At 47.0% G+C, this 20,097-nt stretch overlaps 1 protein-coding gene across 1 annotated transcript in view; it reads right to left on the reverse strand.

Moving 5' to 3' along the window:
* Positions 1–20,097, reverse strand: part of SMARCAL1 (SWI/SNF related, matrix associated, actin dependent regulator of chromatin, subfamily a like 1) — a 64,347-nt gene that overhangs the window by 19,589 nt on the left and 24,661 nt on the right. The window contains exon 10 of the mRNA XM_060263250.1: positions 10,411–10,551. Within this exon, the coding sequence (XP_060119233.1) occupies positions 10,411–10,551 (141 nt within the window). The remainder of the gene's footprint in view (positions 1–10,410; positions 10,552–20,097) is intronic.

Genomic DNA, 20,097 nt, shown 5'->3' on the forward strand with positions numbered 1-20,097 from the left:
CAACTTTTTCGGTGAAGCCCTTTGGTAGCAGCAATACTCCTATTCTTTGCCAATCATTTGTTGGCTTTGCTCCCCTTTGCTTTACCCGGCTCACTCCCCACCCTCACTTGTGTTTTACTCCTGAAGCTCCGATATTCCAAATTCAATGTTCAAAGCTACAATATTTGGTTCAGGGCCACAGGACAAGGAGAAGGAATTCCCACCTTCTCCCTTGTGGATTTTTTCCTCTTGTTGCTGAAATGGCCATGGAGCCATAGGAGGTTATTATCTCTGCAGAGAGCCAGCGCGTGCCCTGCTGCGCATTTACTCATGAGCTGCAACCTGGCGCTTAGCAGCCACAACATAATAATAATAATAATAATAATAATAATAATAATAATAATAATAATAATAATAATAATAATAATAATAATAATAATAATATTTTATTTATATCCCGCCCTCCCTGCCGGAGCAGGCTCAGAAGAAGAAGATATTGGATTTATATCCTGCCCTCCACTCCGAAGAGTCTCACAGTGGCTCACAATCTCCTCTACCTTCCTCCCCCACAACAGACACCCTGTGAGGTGGGTGGGGCTGGAGAGGGCTCTCACAGCAGCTGCCCTTTCAAGGACAACCTCTGCCAGAGCTATGGCTGACCCAAGGCCATTCCAGCAGGTGCAAGTGGAGGAGTGGGGAATCAAACCCGGTTCTCCCAGATAGGAGTCCACACACTTCACCACTACACCAAACTGGCTCTCTTCCTCCCCCACAACAGACACCCTGTGAGGTGGGTGGGGCTGGAGAGGGCTCTCACAGCAGCTGCCCTTTCAAGGACAACCTCTGCCAGAGCTATGGCTGACCCAAGGCCATGCCAGCAGGTGCAAGTGGAGGAGTGGGGAATCAAACCCGGTTCTCCCAGATAAGAGTCCGCACACTTAACCACTACACCAAACTGGCTCTCAGGGCGGCTAACTACATCTTGATCCATACAATAAATTATACGAGTTTTAAAAACACATTCACTTAAAAACATTCCAATTTTAAAATTAATATTTCTGGTGCTATTCCGTTAGATGTAAATATTACGGCAGAGTCACTTGAGGCGAATCCATCCGCCGTTCGGTTAGGTAAAGGCCATCCTAAAGAGGAAGGTCTTGCAGGCCCTGCGGAACTGTTCGAGGCTCCGCAGGGCCCGCACTTCTTCCGGGAGCTGGTTCCATAGGTGTGGCGCTGCAATGGAGAAGGCCCGTGTACGAGTGTTCTTTAATTTTGCCTCCTTCGGCCCGGGGATAGTCAGCTGGTTCTTCCCCACTGACCTCAGTGCTCTCTGGGGTTCATATGGGGAGAGACGGTCCTTCAGGTAGGCAGGTCCTCGACCATATAGGGCTTTAAAGGTGATAACCAGCACTTTGTAACGAACCCGGTATACAACTGGCAGCCAGTGCAGTCCACGCAGCCCCGGCTGTATGTGCTCCTACTTCGGGAGCCCTAATAACAGCCTAGCCGCCGCGTTCTGCAACACAGTTGCTAGTCCTTGTGGGGGACTCATGCAGTTTGTATTGACTGCTGAGGATGTAATTGAAGCTTCTGCCCTGACCCAGAAGGCCTAGTCTGGCCTGGTCTTGTCAGGTTCTGAAAGCTAAACTGGGTTGGCCCAGAGTTTAGACCACCAAGGATAGGGTTGCTATGCAGAGGCAGGCGATGGCAAACGACCTCTGTCTGTCTCTTGACTTGAAAACTCTACAGGGTTGCCGTAAGTCGGCTGTGAGTTGAGGGGAATCACACACACAGTGGAAGCTTCTGTCATCGAGAGTAGCCCCACATGGAGCCTATTACAAATAGTCGAGTCTTGAGGTTATAGTAACATGAATCAAGACAGTGAAGTAAGAACTTAAGAACATAAGAGAAGCCATGTTACGTCAGGCCAATGGCCCATCCAGTCCAACACTCTGTGTCACACAGTGGCCCAAAAAAAGTATATATGTATATATACACACACACACACTGTGGCTAATAGCCACTGATGGACCTGTGCTCCATATTTTTATCTAAACCCCTCTTGAAGGTGGCCATGCTTGTGGCCGCCACCACCTCCTGTGGCAGTGAATTCCACATGTTAAGATGAGTCTAGGTAGCAGATAATTTATTTGCAAGAGGTAACTGAGAGCACTCCAGGACTGGGGAAGGAGGGGGAGAAACGATATCCTAGACTGAAAATGCCACACCCTAGCTGCTTTTGCCATTTAGCACCCATAATGTTCCTGTCTCACTTTGCTAGAACACACAAATGCCCTGGATCCCAGCAAATTAAAAAACAAAATCAAATTCAAGAAGCTGCAGTTTACTGAGTAGAGACATTAAAGCCTTTCAGCTGAAGCAGTTACTTAATTATATCTTTACGAGAAGCTTCTGAACCTTCACGACATTGGAGCATCCATTCTGTGCCAATCTCAGTGCATTTCCCCTTCTTAATGTTCATTACTAACATCGACTGCTTAGAAAAATGGCTTCGGAGTATGAACTTTTGCAAAATTTTGCCAATAAATAAAACCGGTTGACATTTCATTTGTTACCAGTTTTTTATGAGCCAGAAGTGCCAAGCAGTTGGATTGTAAACCAATAAACTAATTCCATATCTTTACTTACTGCATCTGCCAGAGATTTGTGGGCTTCTGCCACCAAGCAGAATCAATTTCTTTTCAATGGAGAATTTCAACCTTTTCTTTTTTTTTTTTTTAAACCAAGGGCTCAGACTAGAGAATTTCGTTCAACCAAGGCAATACAATTTATTTTCAGGAGGCCCCACTTATACCATCATAGTTTTTAGCTTTACAGATCCCAGAATGATTTTTAACCAATTCTGGAACAACTGGGGGCAGAATTGTACACTACAGAGCAAAGACAGGCCTTCTGCTCTTGCGTTTATATTGTAACACTGACTGCATCGTAATATGATGGCATTTGCCCGCTGACAAGGCGTGCACAACCTTTCCCATATCACCAATCTCCCTGGGAAATGCTTTCACACCAACCCAGTTTGCCCTCCCCTTTCCACTGGTTTTTTCCCAGGCTCAAAGGCTACAGTCATAACTGTACCAGAAAGAACCAGCTGAATATCCCTGGGCCAAGGGAGGCCAGATTGAAGACCACCCGGGATCGGGCCTTCTCCATTGCAGCTCCACTGCTGTGGAATCCACTCCCAGAAGAGGTGCGGGCCCTACGATGTTTAGATCAATTCCGCAGGGCCTGTAAGACCTACCTCTTCAAAATAGCCTTCACCTAATGCCAAGCCAAGAAAGTGCCGCTGGATATGTTTTTAGCTACTGAACCTTACTGAAGACCTAATGTCTATAGCACCATAATGTTAATTTTAATATAACTTGTAAATTGTTTTAATGATGATTTTATAATTATAACTGTTGCTGTATATTGTATTCCTATGCTGTGAGCCGCCCTGAGCCTGCCCTGGAGGGGAGGGCGGGATACAAATAAAAAGTATTATTATTATTATTATTATTATTATTATTATTATTATTATTATTATCATCATTATCATTATTATTATTATTATTATTATAGAGACTTATCTCTGTTCTGGCTTCCAATTCTGCAGCACTTTTTTGGGAGTATCCCCACAGCATAATTCTATAATTACACTCCAGTAGTCGCTTCCCCCTCCTCAATATCCTATTTTCAAAACCTGTGTTATTCCAATCTTACCGGGAAGAGTAAAGTGCAAGTGCATTATCGCACTCCCTGGACAGAAGGTCGTGCATTTTCAAATGGCCCACCCATATCAGGGTCGCTTTCCTGCTGTTCACCCCTCCATTAGAGGACATATATACACGTTAATTGTTATAGTGGGGGGGGGGGGGAGGTGGGCTCCCTCTTGGGTATCCTGCCCCTCCAGGGAAAGTGTATGCGCAATACATAGCCTCTCCTCTCCTGGTGTAGTGAACGCCGCGTGGTCACTGTCCGGCTATGCCTGGCAGATGGTCACTGCAATGGCCTCTCCTGCATTACTGCATCCGTGGCAACACCTTCCCGCTGGTCCCCCCCGTTTCTCACAGAGTTTGCCACGTCACGGTGAGACCGAATGTCCGGCAGTGTAACCGGATGGGCAGGCTAGGCTCACCAACCTCGCCAGCCAAGAGAAGGAAAACTCTAACATCAAACCCGGGCAGATAGAGCTCGTTAATGTAACACCTACCACCTGGAGGACTCGCTGCCGGCGCCCCGGCTTACTGGGCCATGGCAGATGACCCCAAGGTGAAAGGGTGAAGCCAGTACCACGCACACTGTGCTTCACCTAAAAATTCCTCTGCGCAGGCCTGAAGGGCATATCCACATCCACCACCCACAACACACCAAGTCCTGCAGCGATGGGCAAGGGGCAAAACGGCAGGTGGAAGATGCCACTGGAAGCCGCAGTCCCGATGCTGCATGTAGGCGGTTCAGGGTACTGGTCGCCTGATGCTGACCCGGAGACGAAAGCATTTTTTGGCAGCACCCTGAATGACCAAGCAGCCTTATCTAGGGACAGCACTGCTTGCTCCACACGGAGAGGGGCCTAGAAAAGGTGGCCTAAACAAAGCTCATCTCCCCCACCCCAGTTGGCTAGCCGCGGTCAACGACATCCTTACTTGCGGTCAAAAAATAACAACAAAGAAAAGGCATGCACCTGCCTCACAAAGTGTGCAAAAACTAAAGCTTGCGTGTTGGAACATCAGAACCTTGCTTGACACAGTAGACAGTGGTCGCCCTGAACGACGCTCTGCTCTAGTTGCCCACGAACTTCTCAGGTTGAATATTGACATAGCAGCTTTCAGTGAGGTCCGTTTCCCTGAGGAAGGTAGCCTTCAAGAACATGGTGCCGGCTATACCCTCTACTGGTCGGGTAAGTCAAAGGCTGAGAGCCGCCTTTCTAGCGTTGGCTTCATGGTCAGGAACTCCATTGCCTCCAAACTCGAAAACCTGCCAACAGGTCACTCAGATCGCATCATGTCCATGCTCCTCCCACTTCAAAACAAGCAGCATGCAACACTCTTCAGTGTATATGCCCCAACCCTTCAAGCAGATCCTGCAGAAAAGAACAAGTTCTATGCTGATCTACACAACCTCGTACGGAAGACCCCTACAGAGGACAAGGTGATCATCCTTGGCGACTTCAATGCCAGAGTAGGTAAAGACTCGGAAGCCTGGAAAGGAATACTTGGCAAACACGGCATTGGCAACTGCAATGATAACGGACGCCTCCTGCTAGAATTCTGCACGGAGCACCAGCTCACCATCACCAACACTATCTTTCAGCAGAAGAACAGCCTGAAGATAACCTGGATGCACCCACGGTCCAAGCACTGGCACCTTATCGACTACATTCTGGTGCGCCAGAGAGACCTTCGAGATGTCTTACACACCCGAGTAATGCCCAGTGCGGAATGTCATACGGATCATCGTCTTGTACACTGCAATCTTCACTTTAAACCCACACCCAGGAGAGGAGGTATCCCTCGGAGGAAGCTTCAGGTTGGCCGCCTTCAGTCAGCCAAAGTTAAAGCTGCCTTCTAGGCAAAACTTTAGTCAAGAATTGAGGACCCCAGTTGCCCCACAGACCTTTCTCCAGAAGCACTCTGGGAACACCTAAAAACTACCATCCTGTTGATCTCTGAAAAAGAGATCTGCCTACCAAGCACATCTTGCTCAGCCCTCCTGTCCTGGGAAAAAAGCAATCTTTCGCGCTGCATGTAGCAACCTCCAGCGCAAGCTTCGAGACATTCAGAACGAGTGGTGGACCAAGCTTGCTGAGAGAACCCAGATGTGTGCAGACACTGGTGATTTAAGAGGGTTCTACGAAGCCCTGAAGGCAGTATATGGTCCATCATATCAGGCTCAGAGTCCCTTGCGTAGTGCAGACGGTCAAGTGCTCCTCACAGACAAGGCATCCATACTGAACCAGTGGTCGGAGTATTTTCAGGTTCACTTCAGTGCCAACCGCGTAGTTCAAGATTCAGCAATCCACCTCACCCCACTTCAACCAGTGAAAACAGAGTTGGATGAGATCCCCACCCTAGAAGAGACTGTTAAAGCCATCAAGCAACTGAAAAGTGGCAAGGCAGTGGGAGTTGATGGAATCCCACCAGAGATCTGGAAGCATGGGGGCACAGTACTACATAGCGCACTTCACAAAGTACTTGTCACCTGCTGGGAGCAAGGCAAACTACCACAGGACTTTCGCGATGCAATCATCATCACTCTACACAAGAACAAAGGGGAAAAGTCAGACTGCTCCAACTACCGAGGGATAACCCTGCTCTCCATCGCAGGCAAAATCCTTGCCAGAATACTCCTGAACAGACTGGTGCCCACCATTGCAGAAGAACTCCTCCCAGAGAGCCAGTGCGGCTTCAGAGCTAAGAGGAGCACCACCGACATGGTATTTGTTCTCAGGCAGCTCCAAGAGAAATGCAGGGAACAGAACAAGGGTCTATATGTGACTTTTGTCGACCTTACCAAAGCTTTCGATACCGTTAGCAGGAAAGGCCTGTGGCAAATCTTGGAACGTTTAGGATGTCCCCCAAGGTTCCTCAGCATGATCATCCAGCTACAGGAAGACCAGCGAGGCCAAGTCAGACACTGCAACGACCTCTCGGAGCCCTTCCCAATAGGCACAGGTGTAAAGCAAGGCTGCGTTCTCGCGCCAACTCTCTTTACGATCTTCTTTAGCATGATGCTTCAAAGAGCCGCAGTAGATCTAGATGATGACGATGGTGTCTACATCCGCTATCGCACTGATGGCAGCCTGTTCAACCTGAGGCGACTAAAGGCTCACTCCAAGACAATGGAAAACCTTATCCGAGAGCTACTGTTTGCTGATGATGCTGCACTCGTCTCCCACTCGGTATTAGCTCTGCAGCATATGACGTCCTGCTTTGCAGAGGCTGCCAAGCTATTCGGCCTAGAAGTTAGTCTGAAGAAGACAGAAGTTCTCCACCAGCCTGCACCCCAGGAAGATTATCACCCTCCCTGCATCACTGTGGGTGAATCAGTTCTGAAGACAGTCCAGCAGTTCAGCTACCTGGGGTGCATCATCTCCTCAGATGCCAAGATCGACAAGGAGATTGACAACAGACTGGCAAAGGCAAACCGTGCATTTGGCCGACTGCACAAAAGAGTGTGGAGCAACAAGCATCTGAAAAAAGGCACAAAGATCAATGTTTACAAAGCGGTTGTGATGACAACCCTAATCTACGGCTCCGAATCGTGGGTTTTATACCGTCATCACCTGCGACTCCTTGAGCGCTTTCATCAGCGCTGCCTTCGCACCATCCTCAACATCCACTGGAGTGACTTTGTGACCAACACTGAAGTCCTCAAGAGGGCGGAGGTTACAAGCATCGAGGCACTGCTGTTGAAGACGCAGCTGCGCCGGGCAGGGCATATTTCTAGGATGGAAAACCACCGCCTTCCCAAGATTGCTCTGTATTGCGAACTTTCCACCGGCCATCGAAATAGAGGGGCACCAAAGAAGAGGTACAAGGACTCCTTGAAGAAATCCCTTGGCACCTGTCGCATCAACCATCACCAGTGGTCTGACCTAGCCTCAGATCGCAAAGCATGGAGGCACACCATCCACCAGGCTGTCTCTTCCTTTGAGAACGCACGCATAGCTGGTCTTGAGGACAAAAGGAGATTGAGGAAGAATCGCACTGCTACAGCACCAACCCCAAATCAGACTTTTCCCTGCAGCCACTGTGGCCGGATCTGCCTGTCCCGCATTGGTTTTATCAGCCACCAGCGAGCCTGCAGCAGACGTGGACTACTGCACCCTTCTTAAATCTTCGTTCGCGAAGTCAAGCTGAGAGATAACACTAGCGGCGTGGTGGGGGAAAATACAGGGGAAATGATGTCTGGCTTAAGGAAGTATATAGAAAACGCCTATGTGAAAGTTCCGTAAGGAAATGCACGTCTCTGCATTTGCAACACCAATGAATGCACAACGCAAGAATCCTGCCATGTAGGTAAAGCCAAAGACTGGAAAAAGCTCAGCTGAGAGAGAGCGTTTGTAAGTGAGAAACAGCTGGGGGGGGGGGGGACATTTAATCTTATGTCTGAAAATTTCCCCCCAGTAGGGCTCATGACTGGATGAACACCTGCTCTGTATGTGTGGGGTGGGGGAACAGTCTTGGGGGATATTTACAGGGTAGAATTAGGAAGGGTCAAGTACCCACACTCCTGCCCACCAATTCAACCCTGCAAGCACCTCTCCCCAAACTCATCTTTACAGTCATCCTAACTACCATGAATTTGTAGGAAATGTGTGTGTGTGTGTGTGTGTGTGTGTGTGGCACATGTAACTCTTCACCTCTCCCACTCACCATTCCAGTCTCTGGAGTAAAAATCATTTTTTTTTTCAATAATGTGTAAACATACACCAAGAACAATAACATCTTCAGTCACTGGTATCTTTCTAGTTAGTGTGTTTGGCTGTGCATGAAAATACATGGAACAGGAATGAGTTCACAGCTTTAGCAGAGGGCCTGTATTGTTGCAAGAAGACCGGGTGGTAGTGGAGAACGATGTATCTCCGCTCCCTTTAAATGTAATGAAGCCTTCCTGCCTCACCCATTTCCTCACTGCAGTGAAAGATCCCCAGCTGTCCAGATATGATTGCAAAGTAGGCTTCCCACCCCCCCCCCCGCCCTGGCAGGGGACTCCCGAATTTGCAGCCTCCTCCCCCGCTCTCCAAAAATCCGGAAGCAGGGTGGGTGGGGGGGGAGAACATACGTGTAGGCATCATGTTGTTGTAGAGCTCCTGCTCCGTTTGTAAAATGTGTGCCCCTTTAAGGCTGCGCAGGAAACAGGAAGGGCTTCATTGGAAAGGGTCAGTAACAGTTTCCATGGAGAACGGCCCCTCCCTTTCTTTTGCTTTCGTTTTCACAGCAAGCAGAGTTCTGCAGGAAGCAGATCTAGTAAGTATTTGTGTGTGTGAGAGAGGGAGGGGGCAGAGGATTCCCTGGTTTGGAGACCCCCCCCCCTTTAAAAAGTGTGGTGGGGGTGAAGGAAATGTCTACTGGGCACTCTGGCTCTCTTCCTCCCAACAGACACCCTGTGAGGTGGGTGGGGCTGAGAGGACACTCACAGGAGCTGCCCTTTTAAGGACAACCTCTGCTAGGGCTATGGCTGACCCAAGGCCATTCCAGCAGGTGCAAGTGGAGGAGTGGGGAATCAAACCCAGTTTTCCCAGATAAGAGTCCGCACACTTAACCACTACACCAAACTGGCTCTCCAGTTTGCATTTCTTTAGTTTGCACAATATATGCATACACAAAATGTGAGAGTACCCATCACTGAAACAGGTATACTTGGACCCATAGAAAGCACCGGAGAGTGAAGGTCAAAATGGAAAGGGGAGGGGGAATAAAAAGAGACATGGCTTGCAGCCAGGCGTGGATCATGAATTTCAAAGCCTCTTCTCTGGTGAGACTCTCTCACCATCCTCCGATTTCTATTTTGCCTAACCTCTTCCTGCGCTCAGTTCACTCTGCTATTGTTCAATGGCACATTTAACTGCAACGGAGTAGCCTCCAGGGATCCTGGAAAAGACCTGTGACAATTGACTACCCACTCAAGGTGAGCTATTAACAATGAAAGAGAATTACACAGGAGCCTCTGGGGGACATTATTAAAAGGTTATTTAAGATTAAAAGATGATCTTAGCCAGGACTCCCTTCCTACTTTCCGGAAGGGCACAGCTTACTAAGAAGGCATTTCTACAAGGGCTGCAGGAGCTCAAAGTCTTTTCAAAAGGCCCTGTTAATTCTCTGTTGCAGAATCCCAAGGTATATGCACCTGAAGCTCTGCTTTAGTATCTTTTAACTAAAGGCTGAGTCTTTACCATACGTACATCCAAAAAACAAAAGCCGCGGAACACCTTTTATTAAGGGCCAACCAAAATAAGACAATAACGGATGTAAGGTTTCAAGTTTCTCCAGAGCATTTCATCATCTTGCAAGAGAAAAGCCAGCAGCTACGTTCCAAAAATCAAGCTGAATGTTGCCACCCACAAATGAATAACAGTAAATTTAATCTCAAAATTCAGTTCCCCACTGGACAGGACTACATGTGCTCTTCCATTGTGCTACAGCCACCTCCCGTTGCAGATTTGCCCTTCGCCAAATAATACTGCAAGTAAAACAGTTTTTGCTTCTCCAAGATCTACCTGGAGTTTCAAATGCTTTCAAGGAAGGAAAAGCAAATTATCTCTTACTTCCCAGGAACGAGACTTCCAAATGCTGATATGAATATAGCCCATTACAAGGGACAGAAAAGGAAGCCCCTGCTTCACTAAAAGGAACAGGCCACCTTGATCTTAAGTAATCCAAGGGCAAATTAAACAGCTGACTCCCACTAGAAGTATACCAAAGTTACCTTCTTAGCATCACAGTAGCGGAGTGCAAAGGCTTGGAACTGTGGGAAGAAGGATGGTCGGACAGCTGCTACCTGAGTATACAGCTCTGCAGGGCGTGACATGGCGGGTGTTCCCGACAGCAAGATGACTCGCTTGGCCGCCTGAGGTGGAACAAATGTTGTAGGCTGTTAATGATGTGGCCACCACCCCCAGGAGAGCTGAAAAAAAACAGGCTCTGGTTTCAAAGAGACTAACGTGAACAGAGCTACCGAAGCACAGTGGGGAAGAGACTGAGCTGACAGTAAAGCACCACCTTCTTCAAATCTCAGCTTTGATGGGAACTCAATAGGTGACCTTCAGCCAGCCAATCTCTGTCAGATTCAGTCTCACATCTGTAATATGGGCATAGTGATGCTGCCTTAAGAGTTGTAAGGATTTAATAAGAACATAAGAGAAGCCATGTTGGATCAGGCCAACGGCCCATCAAGTCCAACACTCTGTGTCACACAGTGGCAAAATTTTTTATATACACACATACACTGTGGCTAATAGCCACTGATGGACCTGTGCTCCATATTTTTGACATAGCCTGAGCGTTAAAAAACAAACAAACCCGCTACATAAATGCAAACTATCAAAAATCAGCATCTTATCCAACGAAAGAACATAAGAGAAGCCATGTTGGATCAGTCCAACACTATGGTCACATAGCGGCCAAAAAAACCAGGTGCCGTCAGGAGGTCCACCAGTGGGGCCAGGACACTAGAAGCCCTCCCACTGCTGCCCCCCCAAGCACCAAGAATGAAGAGCATCTTACGCACCAGACAAAGAGTTCCATCTATACTTTGTGGCTAAAAGAGGGTGTTAGATAAAATATAGAGCAGAGGTCCATCAGTGGCTATTAGCCACAGTGTGTATATATATGTATATATATATATATATACATTTTTGGCCACTGTGTGATACAGAGTGTTGGACTGGATGGGCCACTGGCCTGATCCAACTTGGCTTCTCCGTTGTTCTTATGTGACACAGAGTGTTGGACTGGATAGGCCATTGGCCTGATCCAACATGGCTTCTCTGATGTTCTTATGTGACACAGAGTCTTGGACTGGATGGGCCATTGGCCTGATCAAACAGGGCTTCTCTTATGTTCTTATGTAACACAGAGTGTTGGACTGGATGGGCCATTGGCCTGATCAAACAGGGCTTCTCTTATGTGACACAGAGTGTTGGACTGGAGGGGCCACTGGCCTGATCCAGCATGGCTTCTCTTATGTTCTTATGTGACACAGAGTGTTGGACTGGATGGGCCATTGGCCTGATCCAACATGGCTTCTCTTATGTTCTTATGTTCTAAAGCTACTGATGGACCTCTACTCCGTATGTTTATCTAATCCCCTCTTGAAACTATCTATGCTTGTAGCTGCCACCACCTCCTGTGGCAGAGAATTCCATGTGTTAATCACGTGGCAGTTATTTCCATGTGTGATCTGAAACCAAAGGAACTGCATAATCTTACTGTATCAAATATTAGAAGTAAATTCAGGTTTGGACACCTTCAACTTAGTTCCTAGGTTACTCCTCTAGGACCTTGTCTGGGTGTCCAGTAGAAAAATATTAACAGGCTAACCTGTATAGCTCCCACCAGTTTCAAGGAATGCCCCAAAGACAACATCGTATCCATCAGAGGCTCCCTTTAGCTATAATACAAAAACTACATGGGTTTATTTAGAAGTGTCAGAACCTTGTTAACAAGGAACGGATTCTGGAATAAACACAGTACAGGAAGGACTAAGTATCAGTCAAGAACTACAGTGAAATGTTCAGGGAAGCATGGATATTATCTTGTGCCTATATATTCCTGGCCGTGGCCCGGATAGCCCAGGCTAGCCTGATCCCAAAAGGTAAGCAGGGTCTGTCCTGGTTAGTATTTGGATGACAGCCCACCAAGGAATACCAGGGCTGCTATGCAGAAGCAGGCAATGGCAAACCACCTATAAACATATCTCTGGCCTTGAAACCACTATAGCAAAAAAAAAGAGAGAGAGAGAGGGGGGGGGGGAATTCCTGGGATCTTCCGCTTCACCTGAACTTCAGAGTCAGAATACTGATAAGATGCTCCTAGGTGAGTTCCTAAATCGAAACAGGCTAAAATAAGTACAGAAATGTACAGCCAATCTCCCAGGAGACCTATAGAATCTGAGGCTCCGACAGTGCCATCGTAAGCAGATCTACTTAAAGTCCACTCCAAGTTTACTCAGTGGGTCTTATTTCCGAGAAAGCATCCAGTAGTCATTGTTGGAACTCAGCCCTAAAATGGCTGACTGACTCCATCTTAGTAATGTTGTTTCTGCGATGTCATGCTGCCTCATGGCCCAGCTGTTACCTGTTACTGAGGTAAGGTGGAATGACCTCACCAGGCTTTGTGCTGACTCACAGAGCTGATGCAACCTCTGGTGAGCTTGCATGATTGGTATGTGTATTTAGGGAAGCTCAGTGAGCTTGCTCTGTCTGCCTGTAAGGATTGTGGGTACTGAGAGACTCACCGTCCGAGTGGCAGCGAACACTGCTTGTGTTGATCCTGTGCTACTGTGCTTGGATCGTGCTGTGTATACTTACTGGTGTATACTGTTATCTACTGAAGCGTGTACTGATTACTGTGTATGACCTTGGCCTGGCAACGACTCTGAATATTGGATACTGTCCTGGTAAATATATTCCACTGTTGAATACAGTTATCTCTCTTGTCTATTAATTCCTGTGTTTGCCTGTCCCTCTCCTTCAGCGTCTTCTGCTGCGTGCAAATTCTCTAACAGTCATTGCAATTGATACGTTAGGCCGAGGAATTAGGCCCGGGAATTATGCCAATGGAAGTAGTTAGAGCAGACCACCACTAAGATATTTCGTTACCCCTTAAGAAGCCAATCTGATCCCATCTAGCTGAGTGATATTACTGGTCGAGGTAACGCTGAAGGATTTCTGCAGTGAAAACATTTGGTGACAGCCCGAAGGAAAAGGCGGCGGTGGGGAATCAGCTCACAAAGGGTAAAAAAAAAAGAACTTCGAGTAGTATTTACACATTTCAGCGGATACGACAGAATGTTGCACCCAACAAGTTCAAAGTGTGAGAGGACGGCGGAGAAACACAGCAACAAAAAGTAAGTAGAACATGAAAATCTATCTTGTCCCCAGGCAATGCTTTTCTGGGCTTAAAATGATTTTCATAGCATGCCGTCTACCAAATGCTACCGGACATGCTTTGCATTGAGCTGGATGTGCAATTACAATCATCCTTCCAGCCCCTTCTTATTCTGTCTAAGTTGGCTGCTTAGCATTTAAAAAGTGCATGTTGCCCTGACACAAAGTGTGTGAAGAAGAAGACGACATTGGATTTATATCCCGCCCTCCACTCAAGAGTCTCAGAGCGGCTCACAATCTCCTTTCCCTTCCTCCCCCACAACAGTCACCCTGTGAGGTGGGTGGGGCTGGAGAGGGCTCTCCCAGCAGCTGCCCTTTCAAGGACAACCTCTGCCAGGGCTATGGCTGACCCAAGGCCATCCCAGCAGGTGCAAGTGGAGGAGTGGGGCATCAAACCCAGCTCTCCCAGATAAGAGTCCGCACAAGAAGATATTGGATTTATATCCCACCCTCCACTCTGAAGAGTCTCAGAGCGGCTCACAATCTCCTTTCCCTTCCTCTCCCACAGCAGACACCCTGTGAGGTAGATGAAGATATTGGATTTATATCCCGCCCTCCACTCCGAAGAGTCTCAGAGCGGCTCACAATCTCCTTTCCCTTCCTCTCCCACAGCAGACACCCTGTGAGGTAGATGAAGATATTGGATTTATATCCCGCCCTCAACTCCGAAGAGTCTCAGAGCGGCTCACAATCTCCTTTACCTTCCTCCCCCACAACAGACGCCCTTTGAGGTGGGTGGACCTGGAGTGGGTTCTCACAGCAGCTGCCCTTTCAAGGACAGAGGCTCAGAGCAGCCTACAATCTCCTTTCCCTTCCTCCCTCACAACGGACACCCTGTGAGGTGGGTGGGGCTGGAGAGGGCTCTCACAGCAGCTGCCCTTTCAAAGACAACCTCTGCCAGAGCTATGGCTGACCCAAGGCCATGCTAGCAGGTGCAAGTGGAGGAGTGGGGCATCAAACCCAGCTCTCCCAGATAAGAGTCCGCACAAGAAGATATTGGATTTATATCCCGCCCTCCACTCCGAAGAGTCTCAGAGCGGCTCACAATCTCCTTTCCCTTCCTCCCCCACAACAGACACCCTGTGAGGTGGGTGGGGCTGGAGAGGGCTCTCCCAGCAGCTGCCCTTTCAAGGACAACTTCTTGCCAGGGCTAAGGCTGACCCAAGGTCATTCCAGCAGGTGCAAGTGGAGGAGTGGGGAATCAAACCCGGTTCTCCCAGATAAGAGTCTGCACACTTCACCACTACACCAAACTGGCTCTCTGTGGTGGGGATATGATGATTATAGCAATGCAGAAGCCCTGAGAAGGAACTCGGACTGGTTGGGTGGTTGGTGCTGTAAAATTTGGTGGATTTCATATTCTGTAATAAAGAATTACAGCCTTCTCACTCGTGCCCATTCTAACTTCAGAATGAGTCTGAGCACTGTTCATTTAAAGTGTACGCATCACCAGGATCACTTTCAGATCATTCAGATTACTTTAAAGAAGGGTTGCCAACTTCCTATGACGTGGAGTGAAATGGACAAGTTAACAAGAACCTTAAGAGACTACGACTTAGAAGTATTTAAGACGGGGGTGGGAGAAGTTCAGAAGATATGTCGAAAAAGAGTGGGAAATAAAAGGACATTGGACAATTTTTGATCATGACTAAGTACAAGAGGGAGGAGGATATTAATTTTGGCTCTTATTAACTAAGGGTACCTTTAATATTAAGATTTTAAGTATATAACACCAGCGGGGGTCAGGTAACGGGGGGAGGGGTGGGTAGAAAGTAATATATGGGATAGATTAAAAAAAGTAATTATTCATGAAATAAGAAATTGAAATTTATTACCATATGTTACTAATAAAATTGTTTGAAATACATTAAAAAAGAAGGGTTGCCAACGTCCAGACGGTAGGCAAAACCAGAAACCAGCGTACTGATTAGTAACAACTGAAATAAACCCCTGTGTTACTTATATATTGCAAATAATTGCTCCGCAGCTATTTCTTATATCCTATTCATGTATTCTTCACCAAAATGCTTACAGATGTCCATGAATACAGCGCAACTCAAAATACAAATTAATTTCCAATTGGTACCAAAGTCCACGGCCTGTATCCTTTCGTCGATAGATTCGTCGATAGATGCGTGCTACTTCTTGCTTGGGTAGCACATGTCTTGTACTGCACACGTCTATCAATGAAAGGATACGGACAGGGGACTTTGGTACCATTACAGCAATTGGAAATTAATTTGTATTTTGACCTGCGCTGTATTCATGGACATCTGTAATCATTTTGGTGAAGAATACATGAATAGGATATAAGAAATAGCTGCGGAGCAATTATTTGCAATGTATAAGTAACGCAGGGGTTTATTTCAGTTCTTACTAACTTCCAGACGATGGCTGGAGATCCCCTGAAATTACCAACTGAGTTCCAGGCGAGAACAGTCCCCTGTAGGGTTGCCAATCCCCAGGTGGGGGCAGGGGATCCCCCGGTTTGGAGACCCTCCCCCCCCGCTCCAGGGTCGTCAGAAAGCAGGGGGAGGGGAGGGGAATGTCTGCTGGGAACTCTGCTATTCCCTATGGAGATTTATTCCCATAGAAAATCATGGAGAATTGATCTGCGGGTATATGGGGCTTGGGGGGGGGCTGTTTTTTGGAGTAGAGGCACCAAATCTTCAGTAGAGCATCTAGTGCCTCTCCCCAAAATACCCCCCAAGTTTCAAAAAGATTGAACCAGGGGGTCCAATTCTATGAGCCCCAAAAGAAGGTGCCCCTATCCTTCATTATTTCCTATGGAAGGAAGGAATTGAAAAGGTGTGCCGTCCCTTTAAATGTGACGGCCAGAACTCCCTTTGGAGTTCAATTATGCTAGTCACGGCCTTGATCTTGGCTCCAACCCTAATGTCTCCTGGCTCCACCTCCAAAGTCTCCTGGCTCCACCCCCAAAGTCCCCAGATATTTCTCGAGTTGGACTTGGCAACCCTAGTCCCCTGGCAAAAATGGCTGCTTTGGAAGATGGATGTTATAGTATTATGCCCTGCTGAGGAACCTCCCCTCCCCAAACCCTTCCTTCCTCAGGCTCCACCCCCCAAATCTCCAAGAATTTCCCAACCCAGAGCAGGCAACCCCTACATCAAAGAGTGGTTTCAAAATGGCGACTTTTAATGACAGTGCAATTACCACGCTCGTGAAAAGCAAAGGAATTAATTGCCGGTTCTTCAATGCCAAGTGAAGCACCACAGATGCCTTTAAGGATTAAACAATTTTTACAATTGTTTCTGGCTCAAAAGAAAAGGGGGGGGGGGGGGGAAGATTCCCTGAGAAGTGCATTACCTGACTTTATAACGTTTCAAAACAATCCTAGTTTCCAAAAAGACTGAAAGCAGTTCCTTCCATACTAGGAAGAACAGCACCAGGTTTAATGCTAACTGCCCTCCTACCTGACCTGGATAGCCCGATCTCATCAGATCTTGGAAGCTAAGCCGGGCTGGCATTGACAAGTAATTGGATGGGAGACCTCCAAGGACTACCGAAGCATGATGCAGAGGCAAGCGATGGCAAACCACCTCTGAATGAATTTTGCCTTGAAAACCTTATGGAGTTGCCACAGGTCAGCTGTGACTTGATGCAACCTGACCCCACAAACCTATGATAAAAGAACCCTGGAAACAGCACAGGGGCATCCTGAAGCTAGTCCCAGGATTCTTGTATCATAAGTTTGCCATACTTGGGCCCACAACATCTAATGTTTGAACATATGGTCATATGAAGCTGCCTTCTACTGAATCAGACCCTCGGTCCACGAAAGTCAGTATTGTCTACTCAGACTGGCAGCGGCTCTCCAGGGTCTCAAGCTGAGGTTTTTCACACCTATTTGCCAGGACCCTTTCTTGGAGATGCCGGGGATTGAACCTTGGACCTTCTAGCTTACCAAGCAGATGCTCTACCACTGAGTCACTGCCCCTCTTTTAATAAAAGAACAGGAACCACTTTTTTACATGAAGGATTTAGGACACCACACTGGATAAACCAGAACATTTATCTGAATAATTACTTTTGAAAGATCAGGACATTCATTCTTTAGCCCCATGTTTTATGCATGGGCCCACTTGAAGATTTTATACATTATGGTCCCAAAGTCATTTCCTTTGTGATTCATATTGGAAAGCAGAACTGGATAGTTTAAAAAGGCCACTTTATCTTAGGAAGTCATCAATACCCCGATGATATCAAATATTAGAACAGAGCTTTTAATATTATAATGATGTGTACATTTGTTTCAGAATAGAATATCCAGTCCTGCTCTTCAGCAGAATTTCAGAACAAATATGAAAGTTACTGGGTCTTTACTAATATATTATTGATTATATATCTATCCACTTCACCGAGGATTTTCATATGAGATATTAGAAAAATCAGATTTATGAAACAGTCTGCTAAATACTCAAGGAAGAGTAAATATTGGCCTCCGGAGAAATCAACTTAATTCTTGGATATTGACATATAAATATTTATGGCAAATAAAAGGCAGATCATAATTTTTCAGGCCTGTTGTGCCTTGAAAAATTACTTCGAAAGTGATTCTGTGACCTGGAAATTCATTTATGCTCAAGTGCTTAAAATCTCAATCTCTCTGACATTTAGGAATAATTAAGAATTGTTTATTTGTTTTTCCCCCATCTGGCAAAGCATCTATATGTTTGACCTAGGATAGTTTCAGGTTAGCTCAGCTTAAGGTTATTTCAGGTTAGCTCAGCTTAAGGTGACCAAAAACTAAAATCACCTTATTTTGTCAACTTGTAGAAACAGATACGTGTCCAGAGACAGTGTACCTCTGAATACCTATGCTGAGGATAAAGAACAGGGGAGGGCTGATGCCTTCATCCCCTCCTGGAAAGTTTCCCAGAAGCACAGACCAGCCACGGCTGAACCAGATGGAAGAAGAAGAAGATATTGGATTTATATCCTGCCCTCCACTCCAAAGAGCCTCAGAGCGGCTCACAATCTCCTTTCCCTTCCTCCCCCACAACAGACACCCTGGGAGGTAGATGAAGATATTGGATTGATATCCCGCCCTCGACTCCGAAGAGTCTCAGAGCTGCTCACAATCTCCTTTACCTTCCTCCCCGACAACAGACACCCTGTGAGGTAGATGAAGATATTGGATTTATAACCCGCCCTCCACTCCGAAGAGTCTCAGAGCGGCTCACAATCTCCTTTCCCTTCCTCCCCCAACAGACACCCTGTGAGGTAGATGAAGATACTGGATTTATATCCCACCCTCCACTCCAAAGAGCCTCAGAGCGGCTCACAATCTCTTTTACCTTCCTCCCCCACAACAGACACCCAGTGAGGTGGGTGGGGCTGGAGAGGGCTCTCACAGCAGCTGCCCTTTCAAGGACAACTTCTGCCAGAGCTATGGCTGACCCAAGGCCATGCTAGCAGGTGCAAGTGGAGGAGTGGGGAATCAAACCCAGTTCTCCCAGATAAGAGTCTGCCCTTTCAAGGACAACCTCTGCCAGAGCTATGGCTGACCCAAGGCCATGCTAGCAGGTGCAAATGGAGGAGTGGGGAATCAAACCCAGTTCTCCCAGATAAGAGTCCGCCCTTTCAAGGACAACTTCTGCCAGGGCTATGGCTGACCCAAGGCCATGCTAGCAGGTGCAAGTGGAGGAGTGGGGAATCAAACCCAGTTCTCCCAGATAAGAGTCCGCCCTTTCAAGGACAACTTCTGCCAGGGCTATGGCTGACCCAAGGCCATGCTGGCAGGTGCAAGTGGAGGAGTGGGGAATCAAACCCGGTTCTCCCAGATAAAAGTCTGCACACTTAACCACTACACCAAACTGGCTCTCCCAGATAAGAGTCCGCACACTTAACCACTACACCAAACTGGCTCTCCATGGACTGGGGACCTTCTCATGAGTCCTTCTCAAAGGCAGATAAGAAGTGTCCTCAGCTGCTTGACACTCACACAACCACGTAACAGAAAAATACAGAGAAGGAAGAATAAGAAATCATTTACAAAAAAGGGTAAGCTAGAGCTTCCCATATTAACATTTACAAGGGAACGTCTAAAAAATCCGAAAATAAATTACAAGGAGCATTGCAACCTTCCCAAATGATCAAACTATATTTACCGCAGCTACATTCTATCTTGTGCTTTAGTCTCTAGGCAAAACCCAACCCAGCATGAAATGAGGATATTACAAACCCACTAGTGTCTGGAAGACACGGCTGCTACATGAAAGATCTGGTTTTTAATCTCTTTTTTTGTTTGCTTTCAAACGTGGGTTGGAAAATCCTGGTACAGGGGGAAGAAAGAAGACGACTTGCTATTGTTCCTTTTGGAAGTTTTCAATACAGGAGGAGCCACTGTGCCTAGGCACACTCCAGGTTCTCTCTTGGCTTTCAAACCTGTCACCACAGTATCATATACCCTAACAAAATCCTTTCAGTTCTTCCATCTCTTCCTGACATTCATGCTCATGTATTAGGCCTTCTGAATGTCCAAT

This window comes from Heteronotia binoei, chromosome 21 (assembly GCF_032191835.1).
Source record: "Heteronotia binoei isolate CCM8104 ecotype False Entrance Well chromosome 21, APGP_CSIRO_Hbin_v1, whole genome shotgun sequence".
Taxonomy (NCBI): Eukaryota; Metazoa; Chordata; class Lepidosauria; order Squamata; family Gekkonidae; genus Heteronotia; species Heteronotia binoei.